The sequence below is a fragment of the Corvus cornix genome, chromosome 2 (genome assembly GCF_000738735.6).
Source record: "Corvus cornix cornix isolate S_Up_H32 chromosome 2, ASM73873v5, whole genome shotgun sequence".
Classification (NCBI taxonomy): domain Eukaryota; kingdom Metazoa; phylum Chordata; class Aves; order Passeriformes; family Corvidae; genus Corvus; species Corvus cornix.
The window spans coordinates 23,893,591-23,913,165 of NC_046333.1; the positions used below are offsets into that span (position 1 = coordinate 23,893,591).

The 19,575-nt window shown below is 41.6% G+C and overlaps 1 protein-coding gene across 1 annotated transcript; it reads right to left on the reverse strand.

Annotated features, from left to right (window-relative positions):
* Positions 1-1,428: 1,428 nt before the first annotated feature.
* Positions 1,429-19,328, reverse strand: IGFBP3 (insulin like growth factor binding protein 3). Its single transcript, XM_039549426.1, has 4 exons — positions 18,205-19,328; positions 13,846-14,072; positions 11,145-11,264; positions 1,429-4,400 (listed from the first exon to the last, which is right to left on the reverse strand). The coding sequence occupies exons 1-4, from the start codon at positions 18,587-18,589 to the stop codon at positions 4,275-4,277; spliced, it is 858 nt and encodes a 285-aa protein (XP_039405360.1). The 5' UTR covers positions 18,590-19,328; the 3' UTR covers positions 1,429-4,274.
* Between the last annotated feature and the right edge of the window lie 247 nt (positions 19,329-19,575).

Below are 19,575 nucleotides of genomic sequence, written 5' to 3' on the forward strand. Positions count from 1 at the left end.
AAGCAAGCATATTTTTTTGGTAGAAATTAATAGAAGTGAAGGATTTCTAAAGGCACAGTAGGACCACATAGAAAAGAGCTACCTATGTAAACATTTCATTTTGTATACTAATATGCTTCGGCATCCAGGAAAATTGCTCAGTACTTTTCATCTTTTAAATAAAATTCCTATTGCTGATACGTGAAATCTCTGTGAAGCCATCCTTGCTTACACAGTTTTAGAGTGACTAGAGATGCACAATTCCTAAGAAGTTTGAAAAACCAATACTTAACTTCAGGGCTCAGTTCAATAAGGAATTATGCTGTGTAGGGTTTCTATGGAATTTAGTCATAAAAAGTTCAGACTGTACTAAAAATTAATTCCATGGTTGTGGTATTCAGTGAAGTATCCTTCCCTTGTGCACAAATAGCTAATACTATGCCGTGAAAGGCGGGCGTGCCAAAAAGGTGCAAAAGGACATTCTGGGCTCCAAAAACTATAGCACAGTATATCTATTAAAAAAGGGAACTTTCTCAGTTTGTATGATAATAGAGCTGCCTGCAGGCAGCTTTAACTTGTATTCTGGTCAACTATAGGGATTTATGCAGCTATTTACCACCCTTGTTAAAATAAATACTTACAACATTCATCTGGGTTACATATATACATACTCATGTACCATCTAGAGACAAAATATGCTCAAGAAGAAATCAGCAAGTTTAGCAATACAAACCTTGATCTTTTGTAGTGCCTTGCCATGCTAATATTTGAGGTGTAAATAATATTATCAGTTACAAATTTTTTTCTGAGGCTTCTTAATATTAACTCAGACTACCTTAGTTTCTTGAAAGAGCTTATTAAAAACTAGAAAACAGCTGCAGATGTTAACTTAATAAAATACACCACTTGAGCTGAAGACAGTGAAAGCACCAAGACATAAGGGATTTTCTAATGCATTGGTTTCATTTCTGTCACCAAACCCAAAGTTCTCCACTCACTGCAGCTCTTAGCAGGAATTATTTCTAACCTGTACCTGGAGAGAACTCACCTTCCTCTTAACTGATACTGACCCATACATTTGCTTCATGCTGCCCACATTCTGCTGCTTGGGTGCAGACCACAAACACATATATTTGTTTGAATTGCAGTCTGGCTCCCTTAGGCAGGAGAAAAATGTTTGAATGACAAGTACTTTTGTCTATTGAATTGGACTTCTGTCTTCACAGAAATAGGAATGCTAAAAAAAAAAAAAAAAAAGAAAAAGCCACCACTGATTCTTTCATTTTAAAGTTATATTTTTGAAGAGGGATAATAATATTATTTTGCATTTCATACCAATGTCAACTGACAGGGACATCAGATTAATGGCAAGTATCCAATACTAGTGCAAGCAACTGTGCTTGTAAAAAATATTTAAAAGGCAACTTCTGAAAAGGATGAAGCTTTAAATTACAGGTGAGACTTTATTTATGGGGGCTATTTTTAAACATGATTTCTGTTATAATGACGTCTGTTGGAAGCAAAATAACGAAACAGACTTACACACAGATCTTTTTTTTCCCCTTATGACTGTATGTTTTCTCTGTTACATTACTAAATACCATTAGTACTAATAAGGGAGCTGAATGCCATTTCTTAAATATTCATGTGACAGAGTGCATGCTTGAGTCAGGTTTAGCTCCTTGAGATGTAGGGGTTTTGGGGTTTTTTTATAAAATATATGACTTAAGGACTTCTACTAGCCAGCTTCTTCTAGATGTATTTGTTTTTAATGGTAGAAAAAAACATTTAAAAGTTTAAATACTTGACAAAATACCCAAATCATAAAGCCTGTCACAGGCTGTTAAAACATCTTACATTCTTGCAAAATGTGTCTTGCAAAGCAGCTATCTATCAGTTTTGGCAAGAAACTGATTTTTGTTTTCAGAACACTCCCCAGATTGTTAATAAAAAAAAAGGAGGCAAAATAATAACTCACTTTAATGAATCCAAACCTTATTTTCTTAACTATGAATATGTGCCCAAATATTGGTGTATATATAACGTTCTCTCTGTGAAATTATTTGAAAATAACTAGTTTACAACTCTTAAAAAACCCCAAAAAACCAGCCCAGCATTTAATATTTTGCCAACAAATCTTTGCAGGCGTTAGCTTTGCTTTAGCAATAAAAATATTGCAATAAACCTTCACCTCACAAAGCTTTCTGTAACCATGTGTCGGGAAATCTGTATTAGCCTGGAATAAGCATCAATTCAAGTACAATTATTTCTTACTGTGAGATTATAAAATTTCAGTTTTAATGATGATATGAACTCATTTCATTAGACAGAAATTGGAAAGATGTGCAGAACACACATAGTGCTGTTCAGCTAATACATTTCAGGGTAAGGCTTTAAACATCTGATTTATGGTGATGGGCTGCCTCAATCCTGGCAAGCTGCATATCCAAATCTTTCCATGCCAGAGTTTCTCGATATTTGCCATTGCTGGCAAGAACAAGGATGGTTGTAATTCACGCAGCAGGAGAGGAACAGGCTCCTCAGCACCACAGTCTCTCCTCCATCAACCCCTGGCTGAAAGCCTACTGTCCTTAGTCTTCATGGAGTTCCCAACCCAACAAGAAATTACAGTGTTGATGGCTTCTTTTTTCTACAGTGACATCAAATATTCATAGTGACACATATAAGAATATATATATTTATATAAATATATAAAATATTTATATAAAATATATAAATAAATACATATACAAAATACGGCATTATTTTCCAGAGAGATTATACATTTCACAGGCCACCTTTCCTTATCCAGACTTCATTGTCATACAGAACTTTTCACAAAGTACATTAAACAATCAGCCTCAAAAAAAAAAGTTGCCAAAGCCCTCCTTATGTGAAAGCATCACATACCACAACAAAACCAAATCACTTCTCTTCCAATTAAAAAGACATATAACACCATGGCAGACAGTGAGTTTAACTATTTTAACCCAATGGTTCTTATTATATGCTTAGATGCAGGCAAATGACTTCTACCATAGTCAAAACAAGCAACAATTCTGTATAGCATAAATGAAACATGTGGGTCTCAACACCCAGGGTCCACAATCCCCCCATCTTGTCAACACTGTTTTCAAAAGGAGTTCCTCACACAGAGTATGTGCTGTAGTAGAATGCATCAAGACAACACAGAATAGGTACACCTTTTCAAAATAAATAAGCAAATACAAAGGGTAGTAATGTAATGGAAATTTTTTGTCCATGAATATTCTGTATTAGTGTGAGCAGTAAATGGAGGAAATGTAAGCCCTGCTGCATGAACTGAAGCAAAGGACAGACAGAAGAAAGCTTTACCAAGAGCTTCAGTGCGACTGTTACCCTTTCCAGTGGCATAATTCAGTGATGGGTACATTACAATTATCAATAAAACAATTTAAAAAAATATTATCTTGGTATTTGTAGTTATATCAAATAACAAAACTCAATCCCTTCTGGAAACACTTCCTTCGCATCCCAAATTCATTTCTCTTACCTAGAACAGGTCAGTGTGTATGCATACAGACTTATATATATTTGTAAATCATTCCATACCCTTACTTTCTCTTTGCACACAGATGTATACACTAGAATTACTGTGTAATATTTGGTATTCACATGTTACATTTAAATAAGGTTTATTAAAAAACAATTATATTAAATACAAACTAGCAGAATATTCATAATATATTTTACAGAAAAAATAGCTATGTCTTTATTTTAGAAATACATTTCTTTAAAAAGTTCTTTGAGATTTTTATAAAACTTTTTACCCGTGAAGACAGGTTTCCCATCAGACCTGTAAAAAAAGCTTTACCTTTAAATCATTGTGGATTTGTTTGGATTTGTTTTTCTTTTTAATATTTTTACAAGCTTAACATCTATAAATTCTTTAAAATAAAAAACCCAGTATCTTTTGGGATCAAATTGGTCACAGGCCATTCTGACCATAAAAAGTCAGTGGAGACTCCCTGAATCCATTCCGAAGTGCCTTTTGTTTTTGTCTCTCTGGATATCAATAGTGCAGGTTTACATGGGAATTCAGAGCTCCTTACACATCCCATAGGAAGCTCAATGTGTGTCAGCGGCAGGGTGCAGCTGCAGCAGCATCCACAGAGGCTGCGACTCCCCATCTGCTGCAGGAGGCAGAGCTTGTTATTCCATGCACGGTGCAGTCCACAGCGTTTGCCCAGCCCCTCCAAGGTCTCTGTGAGGTCCAGTGGCCATGCACAGATGCCAGAAGAGCTGGCACCCAGCCCTCATTTGCTTTCCAAGTTATAGCAGTGGACATCTCCTTTTCCCTTCCCATCATACCCAGGAAGTGGCTGTCCATATTTATCCACGCACCAGCAATAACCTCTTTTTCGGCCTTTGGATGGGCGACACTGAAACAGAATAAAAGACCCAGTTAGCATGATTTTCGTTTTCTGCACCTGTAGTGTTAGACAGCAGGGATTCCTGCTCATTTGATAGCTGCACTTCAATATCCTGACCATATCTGACAGAATCTAACAGAGTATTTGTTACCACTACAAAGTATTTCAATAAAAACTTACCTCCTCTCCCCATCAATCCCTCTGGGTCTAACTACTCTATAATAAAACTGCACTGAGAACTACCAGAAAATAGGCTTATGAAGTGCTCCTTATTATATTTGGCAGCACACCTGCCCCCTTTGAATACAACACAACAGTATGGGCTAGTGACTGGGACCCATCTTTAGAAAAAAAATTTAGCAGATATGTTCTACACTAAAGCACAGGTCTGGCAAAGACAACCATTGCAGCAATAAACACACTTGGTTTGCATCTGTTTACTGAAGGAAATTCAACAATGTAGCTGACATTTATTAACAGATACATAATCCTTCTGCAGTGTAGTTATCATTGAAAAAACTGCTAGGTGGACTAGAACTTTACATGTTTTTTCCTATTAAAAAGTTTGTGTATCTACTGGTCTATAACATGTTATCTTTAAGTTAACTGCTGGAATTTGTCAACAATGCTGACCAACCTGAAACTATCACAGACAAGAACACTGAACCTCTTTAGAAGCAGTAATGCAGTAAATATGTTAGTAAGTAAGGCTCCTCCCAAGGAACCAAGAATAGCAAAAAGTAGACTAAAGGAGGTAACATGCTGCAGGCTGCATTCAGTATGCAACTGCACACAGTTGCATACCATGAACTTCTGTGACCTCTCAAGGTTTTTACCCACTCAAAAGACATCTCCAGAATCTCACTAGGTTTGCAATGGTCAGCCTTACTGTCAAGACACAGCCTTCCCAATCAGCTCATATTTTGAGATTTGCTGACACAGGATTTGCTTCAAATGCAAACAAAGGTGGCTGTTTACTTGGGACATATTGACAAAAGAGGCAGTGACACAAGTATACCCAGTTTCCTGAGGTTTCACCTGTTGCATTACCAATATGAAGGAAGATTTGCTAGACAGGTGCTACTTATGGCCCTCAGGTAAACTTCTCCACTACCTCTCAACTTCTTGTTCTCCAGAGTCTCATAGGCATGGCCCGATGTCTCAGGAGGCTGTGGCAGTGGTTCATGTAAGTATCTTTTCCATGCGCAGGTACACAAGAAAACATGAAGCAAGTGTTGGGCTCCACATGCTGCTCAACGTGACTCATCCTTTCCATGTCTAGTTTAGTATCTCAGGTGCTATTTTGGACAGAACTGAGAATACAGACCACTCTGGGACAACCTGCACCAGCACACTGGCCCAGGAGCCAATTAATTTGTGGCAGCATGGAGTAGGGTAGACAGTCTTCACTAAGACCTTGTGAAAGAGAGATGGAAGCAGGTCACACATTAGATACAAATTTTTCAAACAAGTCTTCATCTTGTTTATTTTATTTTACAGTAAATTAATAATGTTATTCAGCAAAACTGCAAAATAATCCCACCAAAATTTTGTTTTTGAGACAAAACTTCAGGAGGAAACACTCCAGAATAAATGTCTCCTCCGAAGGGAAAAAGGCCTCCCCTTTTCCTCCATCAATGAGACAAACAGGTCACAAGAAGTAAAAGTGGGAAAAAGAAACCAAACTGTTTATTAACACACAAACAAAACAGGGTAGAACAGGATTAAAAAACCCTCAGAGAGAGAACAGACACACGGACTCAGACCAGCCGGGGCCACCCCATGGGCCCACTGGGGCCACCCGCAGGCTCCCCGGACCGGCGAGGAGGGAAGGGAGGCAGTGAGGCAAGCGGAAGGAAAGGGAAAAAAGAACAAGAAAAAAACCCCAACAGAACGTTTCCCCAGCTAGCTTGAACACAAAGGAAACCAAAAAGCAGCACAGTGCTCCCGGCGCACTCCCTCCCGAGCCCTTGGGCCGAACCGTTCAACTGGCCCCTTGGTCCGTGGCTCTGGGCCCGTCCCCGGGTCCATCTTAAAGGCACAGCGGCCTTGGGCATTGAGCGGACGGTTAAGGAATAAAGCGGCTTCATAACGTCACCCCAGGACAGGTCACACATTAGATACAAATTTTTCAAACAAGTCTTCATCTTGTTTATTTTATTTTACAGAAAATTAAGTAATGTTATTCAGCATAACTGCAAAATAATCCACCCTTCTGATACATTATTGAATAAACAGCCCAATGCAGAAATAATGCAATGTTTTCTCTTCTACAAATCTGCAGTCCTTCTGCATTAGCCTTATGAAAATGGACAGCAGCAGGATGACAAGATCCAGCTTAATGTACATAACCACTTACTTTTAGAAGAGGGTGAAGAAGTTCAAACCTACTGAGAGAACAGCTACATTAATAATTCACTAAACTAAATGATTACCCACGCTTCAGTTTTTATCTTTACTAAATCTTTAAACATAAGTCCTACAACTTATATTTATTGTCTCAAAAGCCTGACTAGAATTTACATGTATTCTCCAGGATTTCCATGGATGGCAGCTCAATGTCCACTGATATCAAGGGAAATTTTTCATCAATTTTGGTGGTGAATGGACTGGACTCTAGCTTAGGTATTATGAACATTTAATGACTTAAATTCTTCATGCTCAAAACAGAGGAATTAATAAACAACAGCCTTTGCACAATTTAATTTTACAAAAAAGGAAACTGAGGCAGCACTTCTAGAGTTGTTTTTCCCAACAAAGTAGGCACAGATGGAGCCCAAAGAGCATAGGGTTTCTGGCTGCCAGCCTGGTACTCTGGCAATGAAACTACATTTCTGCTATTAATAGTAACATAGCCCCCCCTTTTAGAAGTACTATATGAAGTATGTTACACAACTCTCGCTGATTCATAGGCTTGCATCACTCTGAAAACAAATGATCAATTAAAGTTCTCATGTTGTTGGAGGGTTTGGTTGCTTTTAACAGTTGCACAACCAATTTTCACATGAAGTTAATCTGCAGAAACACCTTTTCTACCAGTAGTATATATTTTTTAATTCTTCTGGACAATCCATTTTAAAAGCAACATCCTTAGATCATTCTACAGCTGAAAAATGACACTCTATGAGAAAAAAACTTATCTTTTCCAAACTGTGATTTTTTTCACCCACTCAGCCATACTGTCAATCACAAAGCACTTCTGATTGAAAAGCAATGCTTTTATCCTGAAACAGCCAGCATGCATTCCCTATAGAAGTGGTAGACAGGTCACATGGAAAACCATATATATCTAAATATCTGCTCTTATGAATTTTGTATTCCACGTACATTTCTAGGTTCTGCCCAGCTATTCTGTATGACTTCATAAGTTAAAAAAGTTGGAAAACTGCTCAAGCAGTGGAAACAGTAATAACTTCTGATAGAAACACCAGCTGCCAGCTTCCATGCCACCTGCCCCTCTCCCTTCCACAAAGAAATGCCACAGAGGCATTTGTGGGGCACAGCAAAGCATATGGTATCCCACTGAATTCCTGGTCAGTCCAGAGGGCTCCATGGAGCTACAACCATGGTGTTCAGGAACAGACTGCAGACAACATATACCTCAGGCCATTTTGGCTCCTGGCAAGTGCAGCTATGTTTTCAGTGGAATGATGCCAGCTCACATTTAGGTGAGTATCTGGCTCCAGTATACAAACAAGGGGCAATTCTAGTAATTGCCCCATATAATAATTCTAATTTCATCAAAACCTTTTTTCCCATGTTTGAGGTAGGAATGTGCCTGTATCAACTAATTATGCATAAATATGCTTATATATCACAGCTGAATAGTACAACCTTACGTGTGTGATTTATTAAGACCAAGAATTATAAATTTTAATAGGTCTGATTTTAAAGTTTATATATAAACACAAGGTGTGAAACATTTTTCATGTTATAGCCTAACAGATAAATTTATGTTCTTAGAAGTGTTCCACATAGGCAAATTTTTCTCCATGGTTGTTCCTGAGAAGTCAGTTTCTAGGTATCCACAAATGTCATGAAAAATAAGTGCTTTCAACTGGACTGGAAAAGCAGATGACCAGGAACGCAGAATATGAGTGCCTCCTGAATGAGTTTTAATGGTGCCAGGGTGATCATAATTTATCAGATTCTTACCATCCCAAACCTAATACAGTCTCATCCTAGACAGTGGTTTTGGCAACTGGTTCCAGAATTCAAGATGTCTAGCTTGCATTCATTTTTTAACGGATTTACTGTCTAATTCACAGCCTATTACTCTGAATTTTGTGAGAATAGAATATAATTTAATTACAGATTGAACATGGCTGATAATGGCCTGAAGGGACTTAATTAAACAGCATAGCATTCTGTTAATGAGATTAGACACCCATATCATCACAGTATCTAAAATACCAGACCTATATGTTGATTCTTCAAAAAGAAAACCAAAAAAACACAATTGTCACAATTCCTTGCTGACAGTTAATTTGATCTGGACAGGACTCACTCACTTCTCAAACTGATGTCTTTTTCCTAGGAGTTAATTCTATGAGGGCAACTATCATTTTTGGTTTGTATTTTGTTGGTGAGAGAAGCAAGCTGCCTCTGTAAATCCCATCTCTGAGGTCTTGTTCCCAGGGTTGATCAAGGTTCATCTACAGAATCAGCAACCCAAGTGAATTTCATGTAGAATGTTTAGTCATGTGGGCTCCATTTGTTGGCATTGCCTGCAAGACCCTTAGTCATCTCAAACTACCATAGAAGCTACTGGACCTGTGTAAATGGGCACAGTGCTTGACAAGGCTGGCTAGGTATGAAAGTGTCCCTTCATTCTCTATGTATGCTGACCAGATGGGCTATTGCACATATGGCAGGAACCTTTCCTAAAGAAGTTTTAAAAGTCTCCAGGCAGCACAGAAAATACACAGAGGACAAAAGTGCGTATTTGTTTTGTACCAACACCTTATTCTTGTAAATCAGCTTCTAGGAACAAAGGCTAGGTAAGATTATTATCTGTCTTTCCTATTTTTTTCCCTTTGTATTTTTTTTTTTTTTTGCCTTGGTGATAGAACTATGGCTGCACTTTAAAGCACAGACCTCCTTTCAAGTAAGCTGCTTTAATACGTGCTTACTGCAGATCTGATTTACTACACACAATGCCAGAGATTACTTGCAAACCACCACATTTTTGCAGACAATGCAAAAACCTCAGAGTCTGAAGAGAGATGAAAGGAAGATCTACTCAACAAAGTAAATACCAATCTGCAGTCTTCTATAATACATAGAGAAGGAAAAGGGCTACGGCACACTTGAGTGCCTTGATGTGCTGTTATAGAGCAGCTAAGAAAATACTTTTATGGCACAGGCACAAAACACAGTCCTAGCCTCACTCTGCATAGCAGTCCAATGCATTTTCTGAAAACAAGCAGATTGAGATGTGAGCATTGCTCTTTGCTAGTTTACACAGCACAACATGGCTGACACTGGCTTCTCAAAGCTCCAGGCAACAAAAAGAAACTTCCCCTGCTTGGGAGTTGCCACCACCTGCTCAGGAAAAGCTGGGAAGCATAGATAAGCTCAGCAGCACATACCAAAGGTCAAACAGCACTGTCAATGTTGGACTGATGGCAAAAAGGAAGGCTGGAAATCTCACCCCTGTTACAAATGCCTCACCTGACACTGACAGCTTATTGCAGAGCTCAAGGGAATACTAGAAAGGGAAAGACTGTTTCTAAGAAAGCTGGAAGCCAAAAAATAGAGACACCATTCCTAAAATAAGGTTGCCTGGTCAGAGGTTGGCCTCTCACTTCCAACCAATGAACTGCATTAGCTAGCAAGAGAGAGTTAACCATTCCTTCAGTTACCAGAGATGGAGAGGCTGATTCGTGTAAACCCAAAGGGAAAGACATGATGGTCCACAAACAAAATCTGTCCTTGAGAAAAGTCTTAAAGAAACCTTTGAATTCAGGAAATTTTTTAATTATACCAAGAAATATATATTTGTAGGCAGGCCACTAACTAAACACTGAAATTAGATGGGATGTGTGCACTAAACAAAGAACCTGGCACAACTTGCACTTCCCCAAGTTGTGAACGAGCTTCAGCGGCAGCATTGAATGGAGAATGCGGCTGTAGCTCAATCCAACACAACTAAAGCATAAATACCTGCAGTTTTGGTTGGCATTTGTCAAGAAAGGTCACAACCCCAGAACCAGAAAGGGCTGAGAAGCCATCCTTGCTGCAGAGTAACTACTGAAAGTATCACTTTCACGATAACATGACTTGGATTTTGGAAGCGATCTGTGTAGCACATAAAGGACAGATACATACCTTTCTCAAGTTGCTTTTTGTAATATGATCCGGTATAGTTCTTCTAGGAACTCTCAAGCAGCTATTTACAATTCAAAGCATTGATCTATTGCAGTCATATGGTGACTGCAACTTTAGCTCTGTGGGTTATTGTAGAGGCACTGCTTTTTTTAAACCAAAGGGCATTAGTATCTAGGACACCAGTCAACCCATGTGTGACTAGGTATGAAGTTTCTCAAATGAATCTGTTGTCATGATCAACAGAAAATAAAAATACTATCCCCATTTGACGAGCTTCAGCACTATCGGATCAGGTTCTAAAACTGGAAATAAACTAGTTCCTCTGCAAAATGATATATAATGCACCTTGCTGGGAAGATCCTTCAACAAAGATGCAGAAAAGGTGAAATGCATTCATTGAAATGACCAAAACTCTGTACTTACTTGCTTTTTCTTGTAGAATCCCTTCTTGTCACAATTTGGAATATGAAAGCCTCTGGGACTCAAGACATTCAGGATCTTTAGGTGGTTTAAAGTGTCTTCCATTTCTCTACGACATGGACCCTGTTAACAAGCATGTTTTAGAAAACACAGGTGAAACTTCACTCCCAAATTCCATCTTTCACTCAAGAGTTAGTAAATCTTTAAAGGGCAAAAAAGCACAAACCCAAACAAATCCATTAAAACTAAGAGATGGCTGAACATGTCAAAGGGCAGACCATTCGCAAAAAAAAATCTGATTTTCTGATCTATTCAACATAAACTGATTTCTAAACCTTGACGGCCCTATGCTATGCTGAGGCACATATTGGCATTTCCAGTTGAAATCACAGTCACATATAGCTTTGGGAAGGCTTAACCAGTATGTAAATCTGTCACATATAACATAACTTAAGTTTGGAAAAGCCGGCCTTGCACCAAGTGGGAAAAGAAGAAAGTAGGCCACTGGAAATACACTACTAGATAGGCCTTCCCCAGTGACATTTGATTTTTGTGATTCTGCTGGATTTGAAAGATTAAATGAAATTTATTCAATTGAAAACAAGTGGTTTGGCATAATGCATATATAAAATTCCTCAACTTTGGACAACAATTCCCAATTTCAATTGAATCAAATAGATGCAGTCATACAGCATCAGTATCACACAATAGTCTCATTAGATAAGTATGTCACTTTTTTCCTCAGTTTCTTCATCTGCAAAAGGCTGACAACAATGTAGTGAGGATTAGCTCTAGGACAATGAGCCAAAAACAGCTTCCAGAAGCACTTACAAGAGCATGTCTCAAACACCAACTAATTATATCTCACAGCAGCCCTTCGGGGTAGGGAGTAAAGCATTATGAGCCCCACTTTGCAGTCAGAAAATCAACAGCAGAGGAGTTCACATTTTGCCAGAGGCCAAGAAGGCAGTCAGCAGGGGGATCAGGATTCAAGAGTCACAGCCTACAAACTTTGTGCTTAGCTACACTCCTGTCTGGGAAGATCACTGACTTGGTCCACCAGCCCACTTCTTTAGCAAAGCCATAAAAAAATTTCTTTGCATGGTTTCATGGTTTAAAAATGTTTAAGCTGCTGAATTGACACAAAGACTCATTTGGTGCTGGTTCTAATTAGTGAAGTAATGACATGTATACTTTCAGGTGGTAATATTAATAGTTTGCTCATGTAAGGTACCTTTTATTTGAGTGTCTGAAAGCATACAATCTCCATAGTACTACTGGAGATTAAAACGGAGTTTTTTGGTCAGTAAAGACCTTCCTTGTTGCCTTCAAGTTTTCTTTCTGTATTGACCTCACAAGCTCTAAACACAGGCTTTAAATGGCTCCTCTTACTGCTCAAACACAGTGAATGCAAGTGACAGACATTCAGAGATTTGGTCCCAAATTAGGCCTATACAAAGATCAACAGCTTTTTTAAAATTTTTATTTTGAAGCAAGCTTCCAAAGTCAGCCAGGCCAGTATCAAAAGCTAACATGCAGACACAGCTAGAAGAGCACTTGCTGACAAAGGCACCTGTCCCTGATGGACTTATTTCAGGTTTTTAAAGACACCAGCAGCCTTGGTAAACTGGTATACATTTGATCATGGACCCAACTATCACTACTCATCCTAATTAAGAATCTATTTCCTCAGAGTGACCAACCTTCATTCTTTTAGTGTTGGCACTTTAACTTCACATTTTTGGGAGGAGGACACACTGGAAGGCAGATACTGAGGTGATATTACCAGATGGCTGGACATCAGTGACAAACTAAAAATGAAGTTTCTCTTGGAAGGCATGCTCTCTTCAGGCAGAGGTTTTCACCTCATACAAGTTTCAAAACCTTCTTTTGAAGATGAGAATCCATATCTGCTTTTACCATGCCTGTTTTGGTGAAACGCCAAAGTATATACAGATGCATTTTTCAGGCAATCTGGCCTCAGGCACAGGTTATCAGCTGGATGTCCAGGAAGAGAATTATTCTTGCCATCAGATTCACCACACTCTGAGTGCCCTGCAAATTCACTGGGCGCAGTCACTAGGAAGCAACGGCAGCTCATGTGACCATGAGACTTTGCTCTTAGGCAGTAGCACCAAACAGCAACTGCAAGTGCAGGCGGTGCTCAGCATGTCATACAGTGACTGACTAGTCAAGATCCTAATTCTCAGCTCAGCCTAAATTCATCTCCCTTGATTTGCACCAGGAAGTATATGAACACAGTGCCACTACACACAATGTGAAACATCTTTTTTCCATTATTGCAACTCAATTACACTGTTTGCAACCAAGTTTAATGATGACACTATTAAACCTGTCCCAAGTCCACTCACACAAGAGTGTGACAATTACAGGGGGACACAAGAATTTTTGACCTCTAAGAAACTTCAGTGAAAGTCATGCTTGTATTGATGTAAACATCATTATGTTAGTCCTATGTGTTTCCTGAACACATTCTTCTTGGTCTGCTGATTGTGTATGCATTTGCAGAATCAATAGATCTACCAGTTAAACTGCCAGAATGTCCTAAAAGGCTGCAACAATTACCACTCTAGCTATTTAGTATAATTATTTATCTTGTCATATGCACAACAAGCATATATATATATATACACACACACATTCACATGATGGCAAATGCCTGCCTATTTACAAAAATACTTACATATTCAGTCTCTTGTTTGGATTCAGAAGAGAAATTCAATGTATCTGTACTCTGCGAATCATATTCCACTTTATAGCGTTGTGTATCTTTGGCTTGCACTTTCCTGATTATATCTATTTTGATGTGTGGTGGTTGCAATTTGGAATCTGGCACCCTGTGAGAATTTGCAATGGCCTGATTTTCTATGCTGCTGGTACTCCTGTCTTCTTCTGAATCACTGAAATTGCCTTCAAAAAGAAAAAATGCAGAAGAAACAATGTTACTTGGCTGCCAGTAACAAGTGTCTGCAAGGGCATAGAAACGTAGAATCATAGAATATCCTGAGCTGGAAGAAACCCACAAGGCTCATCAAGTCCAACTCCTGGACCTGCACAGGACAGCACCAAGAATCAAACCATGTGACTGACAGTATTGTCCAAACACTTCTTCAATGCTGTCAGTCTTGCTGCTGCAACCACTTCCCTGGGGAGCCCACCCACCCTCTGAGTGAAGAACCTTTTCTCAATATCTAACTTCTACCTCCCCTGATGCAGCTTCATGCCATTCCCTCAGATCCTATCACTGGTCACAAGCAAGAAGAGATTAGCTCCTGCCCTTCTGCCTCCTCTTATAAGGAAGCTGTAGACCACAATGAAGTCTCCCCTCAATCAACAAGCCACTAGATTAGTGTATGTGTTTAATTTTCCTTTTTACAAAATAGCAATATACAAAAAGATGAACGATGTAGCATTCCACATGTGTCAGCACCGTTGTTGCCAAGCGATGTTTTGAAGCATTCCTACGCTCAGCACGGCCTCGCAAAGTGCGCAGCTGCAGCGCCTGTGCAGGCTGTACCCAGGACGTGGAAACCAGCCACGGCCACTGCCCTGGGAAGCACGGCCGCCCCGGCCACTCGCCCCTGGCTTCCCGCTGCAGCGCCGCCCGCCGGCGGCAGGGGGCAGGCCTGCACCGCAGGAGCGGAGCCCGCCGCAGCCCCACCGGCGCCGGGGCGCGGATCCCTGCCCTCCGCCACTGCTGACTTCATCAACCCCTGATAAACGCGGCCGGCTGTGGGCACTTAGGGGCTGCGGTGTGGCTCTGCCTGTCCCAAGGCCGTAATTTCGTAATTTTTTTTTTTTTTTTAAAGAGACATTAATACTATCAACTCTAGCCCGCTGAGTTTCCTGGTTCTAATTAGCCATTTCTTTTTTTTTCCTTAACTTTATTCAACACACAGAACAGGAAAGAAAAACAGCACGCTTTCATTTCTCTGCTATTAAAATGAAAAACGTTTATTGGTGTACAAAACACAGTTTAATGGTCAAAAAACGCCATTCATTCTGTAATGGTTCCAAGGACAAACACTGTTTTCAGCTTGAGCTTCAAAAATATTTTCTCTTTAAACTACCACCCAAAAAAAGCCAGGAGAAGTAGATTTTTCTAACATACTCCATAAGTTCAGTGTTCCTGTACCTTCTAAGGTATTTGTCTATGCTGCATTTCGCTCTGTTAGGAGACTCCTGCAGTGCAACTGTAACTACATGCATTTCCTCCAGGAATTTTTCCAGTTAAGGTATTCCTAACAGCTAAGTAACAGCTAAGCCCCACTAGTTGTTGTCTTAGCTGCTGACCACCTTCTTTTTTCTTTTTTTTTTTTTTAAGGAAATCCTACTGGGAGTGCACAATGACAACATCCAATGCCAAAATTATACTTGATGACTCACTAAAAAAAAAAAATCACAAAAGCTGAGAAATTCAGTGCTAGAAGTCCATGTTCACATAGTTCATTGATGCTAAATATTTCAACACAGGGAGTACAGTGGCACTGCCAATACACAGGAATGGGGAAAGGAACATAAGAGGAAGAGAGTTCTAAGTTAACTTTTTGGTACTGGTGGTTTTAGTGCAGCCACGGCTGGCAATGGACTTAATTGACCAGGAAAATCCAAATCACAGTGCAAATGGATTAAGGCAGTTTAAGTCCTAAGTCCAAATTTCCTGGCTTTTGTGGGTTTAACTCAGATTCTCAGTGGTATTTAAACATATTTCTGGTAGTTTAATGTCCTGTTTTGAAACAGTAGTATTTTTCCCCCCCACTCTCAATGAAATTCACAAGAAATGAGTCACTAAAATGTTATAAACCTGAATCTAGGTTTTCTGCAACCAGTCCAGTTCATTAGTTTTTCTCTTCTGCCAAAAAATAAGTAGAAAATATTCTCAACGTGCATTGAGTATCCATGACGATGTCTGGTCATTTCAGTTTAGATAGGCCATCATAGTTCAATAGCACTTCTTACACTTCAGATTAAAATGGTCATATTGCCACATTTTAAACTGTAAAGTATATTTGACTAACTCAGTTTCACGAAACTTGGTGCCACACTAGTTTTACATCCTCATAAGAGAAACAGAACTGCCATGAGAGTTACCCATTCTCTCTTTTTTAAAGAGATTAAACAAGTTGCAAATGCACACTACTATTTAACACTTTTGTGCCCAATAAAAACAACTGGAAAGTCAGTGGCCTACTACAGTTTCTGTTACAATGCTACTGTAACATACTCTACCCTATCAGCTTCTAGCAATTTCTGTGAACCAGGAATGACCAACAGCATAGCACATGATGCAGGACGTAGCTGTGTGTAAAGGAGCTGATGTGATCCTGCCCGGAGAGGGTGTATACCAGTGACTGTTGGCTTTAGAGCTAGAAGTGAAGTGGTCCTCATGAGAAGGTAGGCACTATGTGTCATATAGGTTCTGGGTACTTCTTTCTTGCACACCAGGTTTGCAACCTTCACTCCTTGAATGTGAACTGTAAGGGTCCCACTATGCATTTTTTAAGGTATCAAAAGTTCCAACTGATTTCAAAATTAGAGTCCTTTCTCAGCCAAGAATGCAGAAATAAGAATTCAGATGAAAATGGAAAGATTTTCAGCTAAGTACAACTCTGTCTTTCCCTTTCTCCTCTCTAACAGTCACTGTTGAAAGCACTACCCCTAGATTAAATACCACCAACGCCTAAGTACTGAGGAGATGCCTCATTTCCAGTGTTACTCCAAGGATGAATACGATGAACCAGGCTCATGTAATAAAGGAAGCTGCTCAATGTTCCAAAGAGATTAAAAACTTCAGTAAACCTCAAACTCTCATTCAAATTGTCACAGCTTGGAAGCAGCACATAAATAATTATTATAAGGCATCTCCTATTCTTCTAACAGGCAGTTAACTGGAGCACTGGTGCCACTTTCTCAGCTAAGGAATGGCTACTCAGAGCTCCCACAATCTAGCAGAAAATCTTATGGCTTTTTAAAAATGCAAACAGTGGAAAGCCTTTTGACACGCTTTTCCATTAAATAAATGTTAACCTACTTGCTGTTGGTTAGCAAACAGTTTAATTAAATGCTTGCATAGAGGGACTGTGCTCTCTCGATCTGAATCCCAACTTTCCCTAAGTTTCAAAATGTGCATCCTAACAGAACTTTTTCCAACCATCCCTTCCTTTTCAAACAAAACCCGTTCTGTGAACATCTCACTTACAAGACATGCAAGAGGCACAGGAAATCTTCGTTTGACCGAAGATTTACTTGCAGTGCAGACAAAAAAACAACGTCCTCTTAAACACTGTTGTGCAACGCTTTGTTCTGAACAAAGGGATATTTAAATTTAAATTGTGTTTTGCTTGTTTGGGGGTTTATTTGTTTGGTGGGGTTTTTTGTTTTCTTTTTTTGGTCTTTTCTTTCTTTTCCTCTCTGTGTTTAGACTTCCCTGACTTACCCACGCTGCTATGCAGGAGTTAGAGCCCACTCTCTCAAGTTTTTTGCTCACTCTCTTTCCAGGCACACCGGGGACAAACGGCGAAGATTTCACCCTCTCTCTCTCTCCATCCAGGCTCTGTAGTCTAGCAGTCCCATGCACCCGCAGAAGTCACATGCAATCCCTCCCCCAGTCCCTTTTTTTTTTTTTTTTTTTTTTTAACTCTGCCTCTTTTGCGAGGAGCACGGGTTGAAGAAAATCAGTATATACATAAATAAGGTGGAAGAGGTAAATTGTCTTTTCCTTAGGCCAAAGCACACCTCTTTCAAAATGATCCCAGGCTCGGCTACGTGGCTGCCAGCAGAGCCCCCCGCCCACGGGCCGGCAACAGGCGGACAGCGAGCGAGGGTCGTTTCCGGAGACAGAGCTCTGCCGCGAGCAAGCCCACGTCCCCCCACTCATGCTGCTCCCTTTGTAACTTAAAACAAAAGAAAGCGACACAAAAAACAAACAAACAAAAAACCCACAAAAACAAAAAAAAAAAAACCAACAAGAAAGCAGCGAAGAGGGAGAGCGGCGAGCAGGAAAGCCACCCCTTCGCCTCCCACCCCGGCCGCAGCCCCTTACCTGCAGCATGCGGTCCCGGCAGCAGGAAGGCCCGCAGTTTGCCGCCCGCCGTAGCGTTGGTGCAGAGCCCGCGGCCCTCGAGCAGCGCCTGCAGCGGCCGCGCCTCTTGCCGCCGCGGCTGGCAACTGAGCCCCGCGCCGCAGCGCTCCGTGTAGATGCCGCAGGGCTGCCCCAGGCGCAGGGCGCAGGTGAGGCAGCAGCCGCAGCCCGGCTCCCGCACCCGTTCGGCGCAGTCGGGCTGCAGGGGCTTGCACTGCTGCAGCGCCCGCGAGTCGCAAGGCTCGCAGCGGACCACCGGCCCCGCCAGCACCGCCGCCGCCCGCCGGACCAGCAGCGCCAGTGCCGCCGCCGCCACTGCCCACAGCACGCCGGGCCGCGGCACCATAGCAACCGGCGGAGGGGGCCGCCGGGAGCCGCCCCCGCGCACCCCGGCCGGGCGCAGGACGGGCAGAGCTCCGCGCGGGCGCTCACACGCCGCCGCGGGCGGAGGGTGTCGAGCGGAGCGGCGCAGCCCGAGCCGCCTCCGAGGGGGCTGCGGGGAGCGGAGCTGCCCGCTGCTCGCAAGCCTGCGGCGCGAGGAGGCGGGAAGCCGCGCTGCCGGCACTCGCGCTCCGGCCTTCTGCAGTCGCTTGCCCGCAGTCACATCAAGGCAGCAAAAGCCCGCTAGCAACAAAGGCAACCTTTTTCCTTCTCTTCTCCCCTCTCCTCCCTGCAGAGCGCCTGAATTACTTGGCTCGACAGTAACTTTTTTCTTTTTTTGCCACACACAACACTCAGGAAAAAAAAAAAAAACAACTCTTTGCAAAAGTTAAAAGAAAAAAAAAAGCCAAGCCCAGACGGTCTGAAGAAAACTTAGTCCAAAAACGTTTCAGAAAAGAAGGAGAAAGTACCGAGAAGGGAAAAATAGAGATGGGGTGAAAGAAAAAGCGAGGTTTCCTTCGTTTTATTCCCCGTGCCGCCTGCCAGCCGCTCTCCCCTGCTCCACTCTCCGCCACTCCACACCCAGCTGTCTCCCGTGCTGTCCGTCCGCCCTATATAGTGCCGCGGTCGCCAGCCCGCCCCGCGCCATGAATAACGCGCGGCGCGGCAGGGAGCGCTGGCCCTCGCCGGATCCAGGGCTCGGTCACGCAGGGCTGTGAGGGCGGTGCGGTGCGGTGCGGTGGTAGTAGGCGGGGGCCGCGGCGATGCCAGGGGTTTTTGGGTACTTCTTAGGAATCAGCTGTGGTGTGGCCCTGGCAAGAGGGCCACGTCGTATGCCTCTAGTTTCGAGAAAAAGTTGTCTCTCTGTGCGTGTGCGCGTCCCCGTGTCCGTGCGTGTTTCCTTGGCACCGAGAGAGGCGAGAGAAGCCCTCGGAGAGTGCCCTTTTTTGG

Coding starts and splice junctions, on each gene's coding strand:
- IGFBP3 (XM_039549426.1), bottom strand. CDS start 18,589: ATGGTGCCGCGGCCCGGCGTGCTGTGGGCAGTGGCGGCGGCGGCACTG. Junction 14,073..18,204: donor GCCGGGACCGCATGCTGCAG/GTAAGGGGCTGC, acceptor TTCTTTTTGAAG/GCAATTTCAGTGATTCAGAA. Junction 11,265..13,845: donor CCAAACAAGAGACTGAATAT/GTAAGTATTTTT, acceptor GCTTGTTAACAG/GGTCCATGTCGTAGAGAAAT.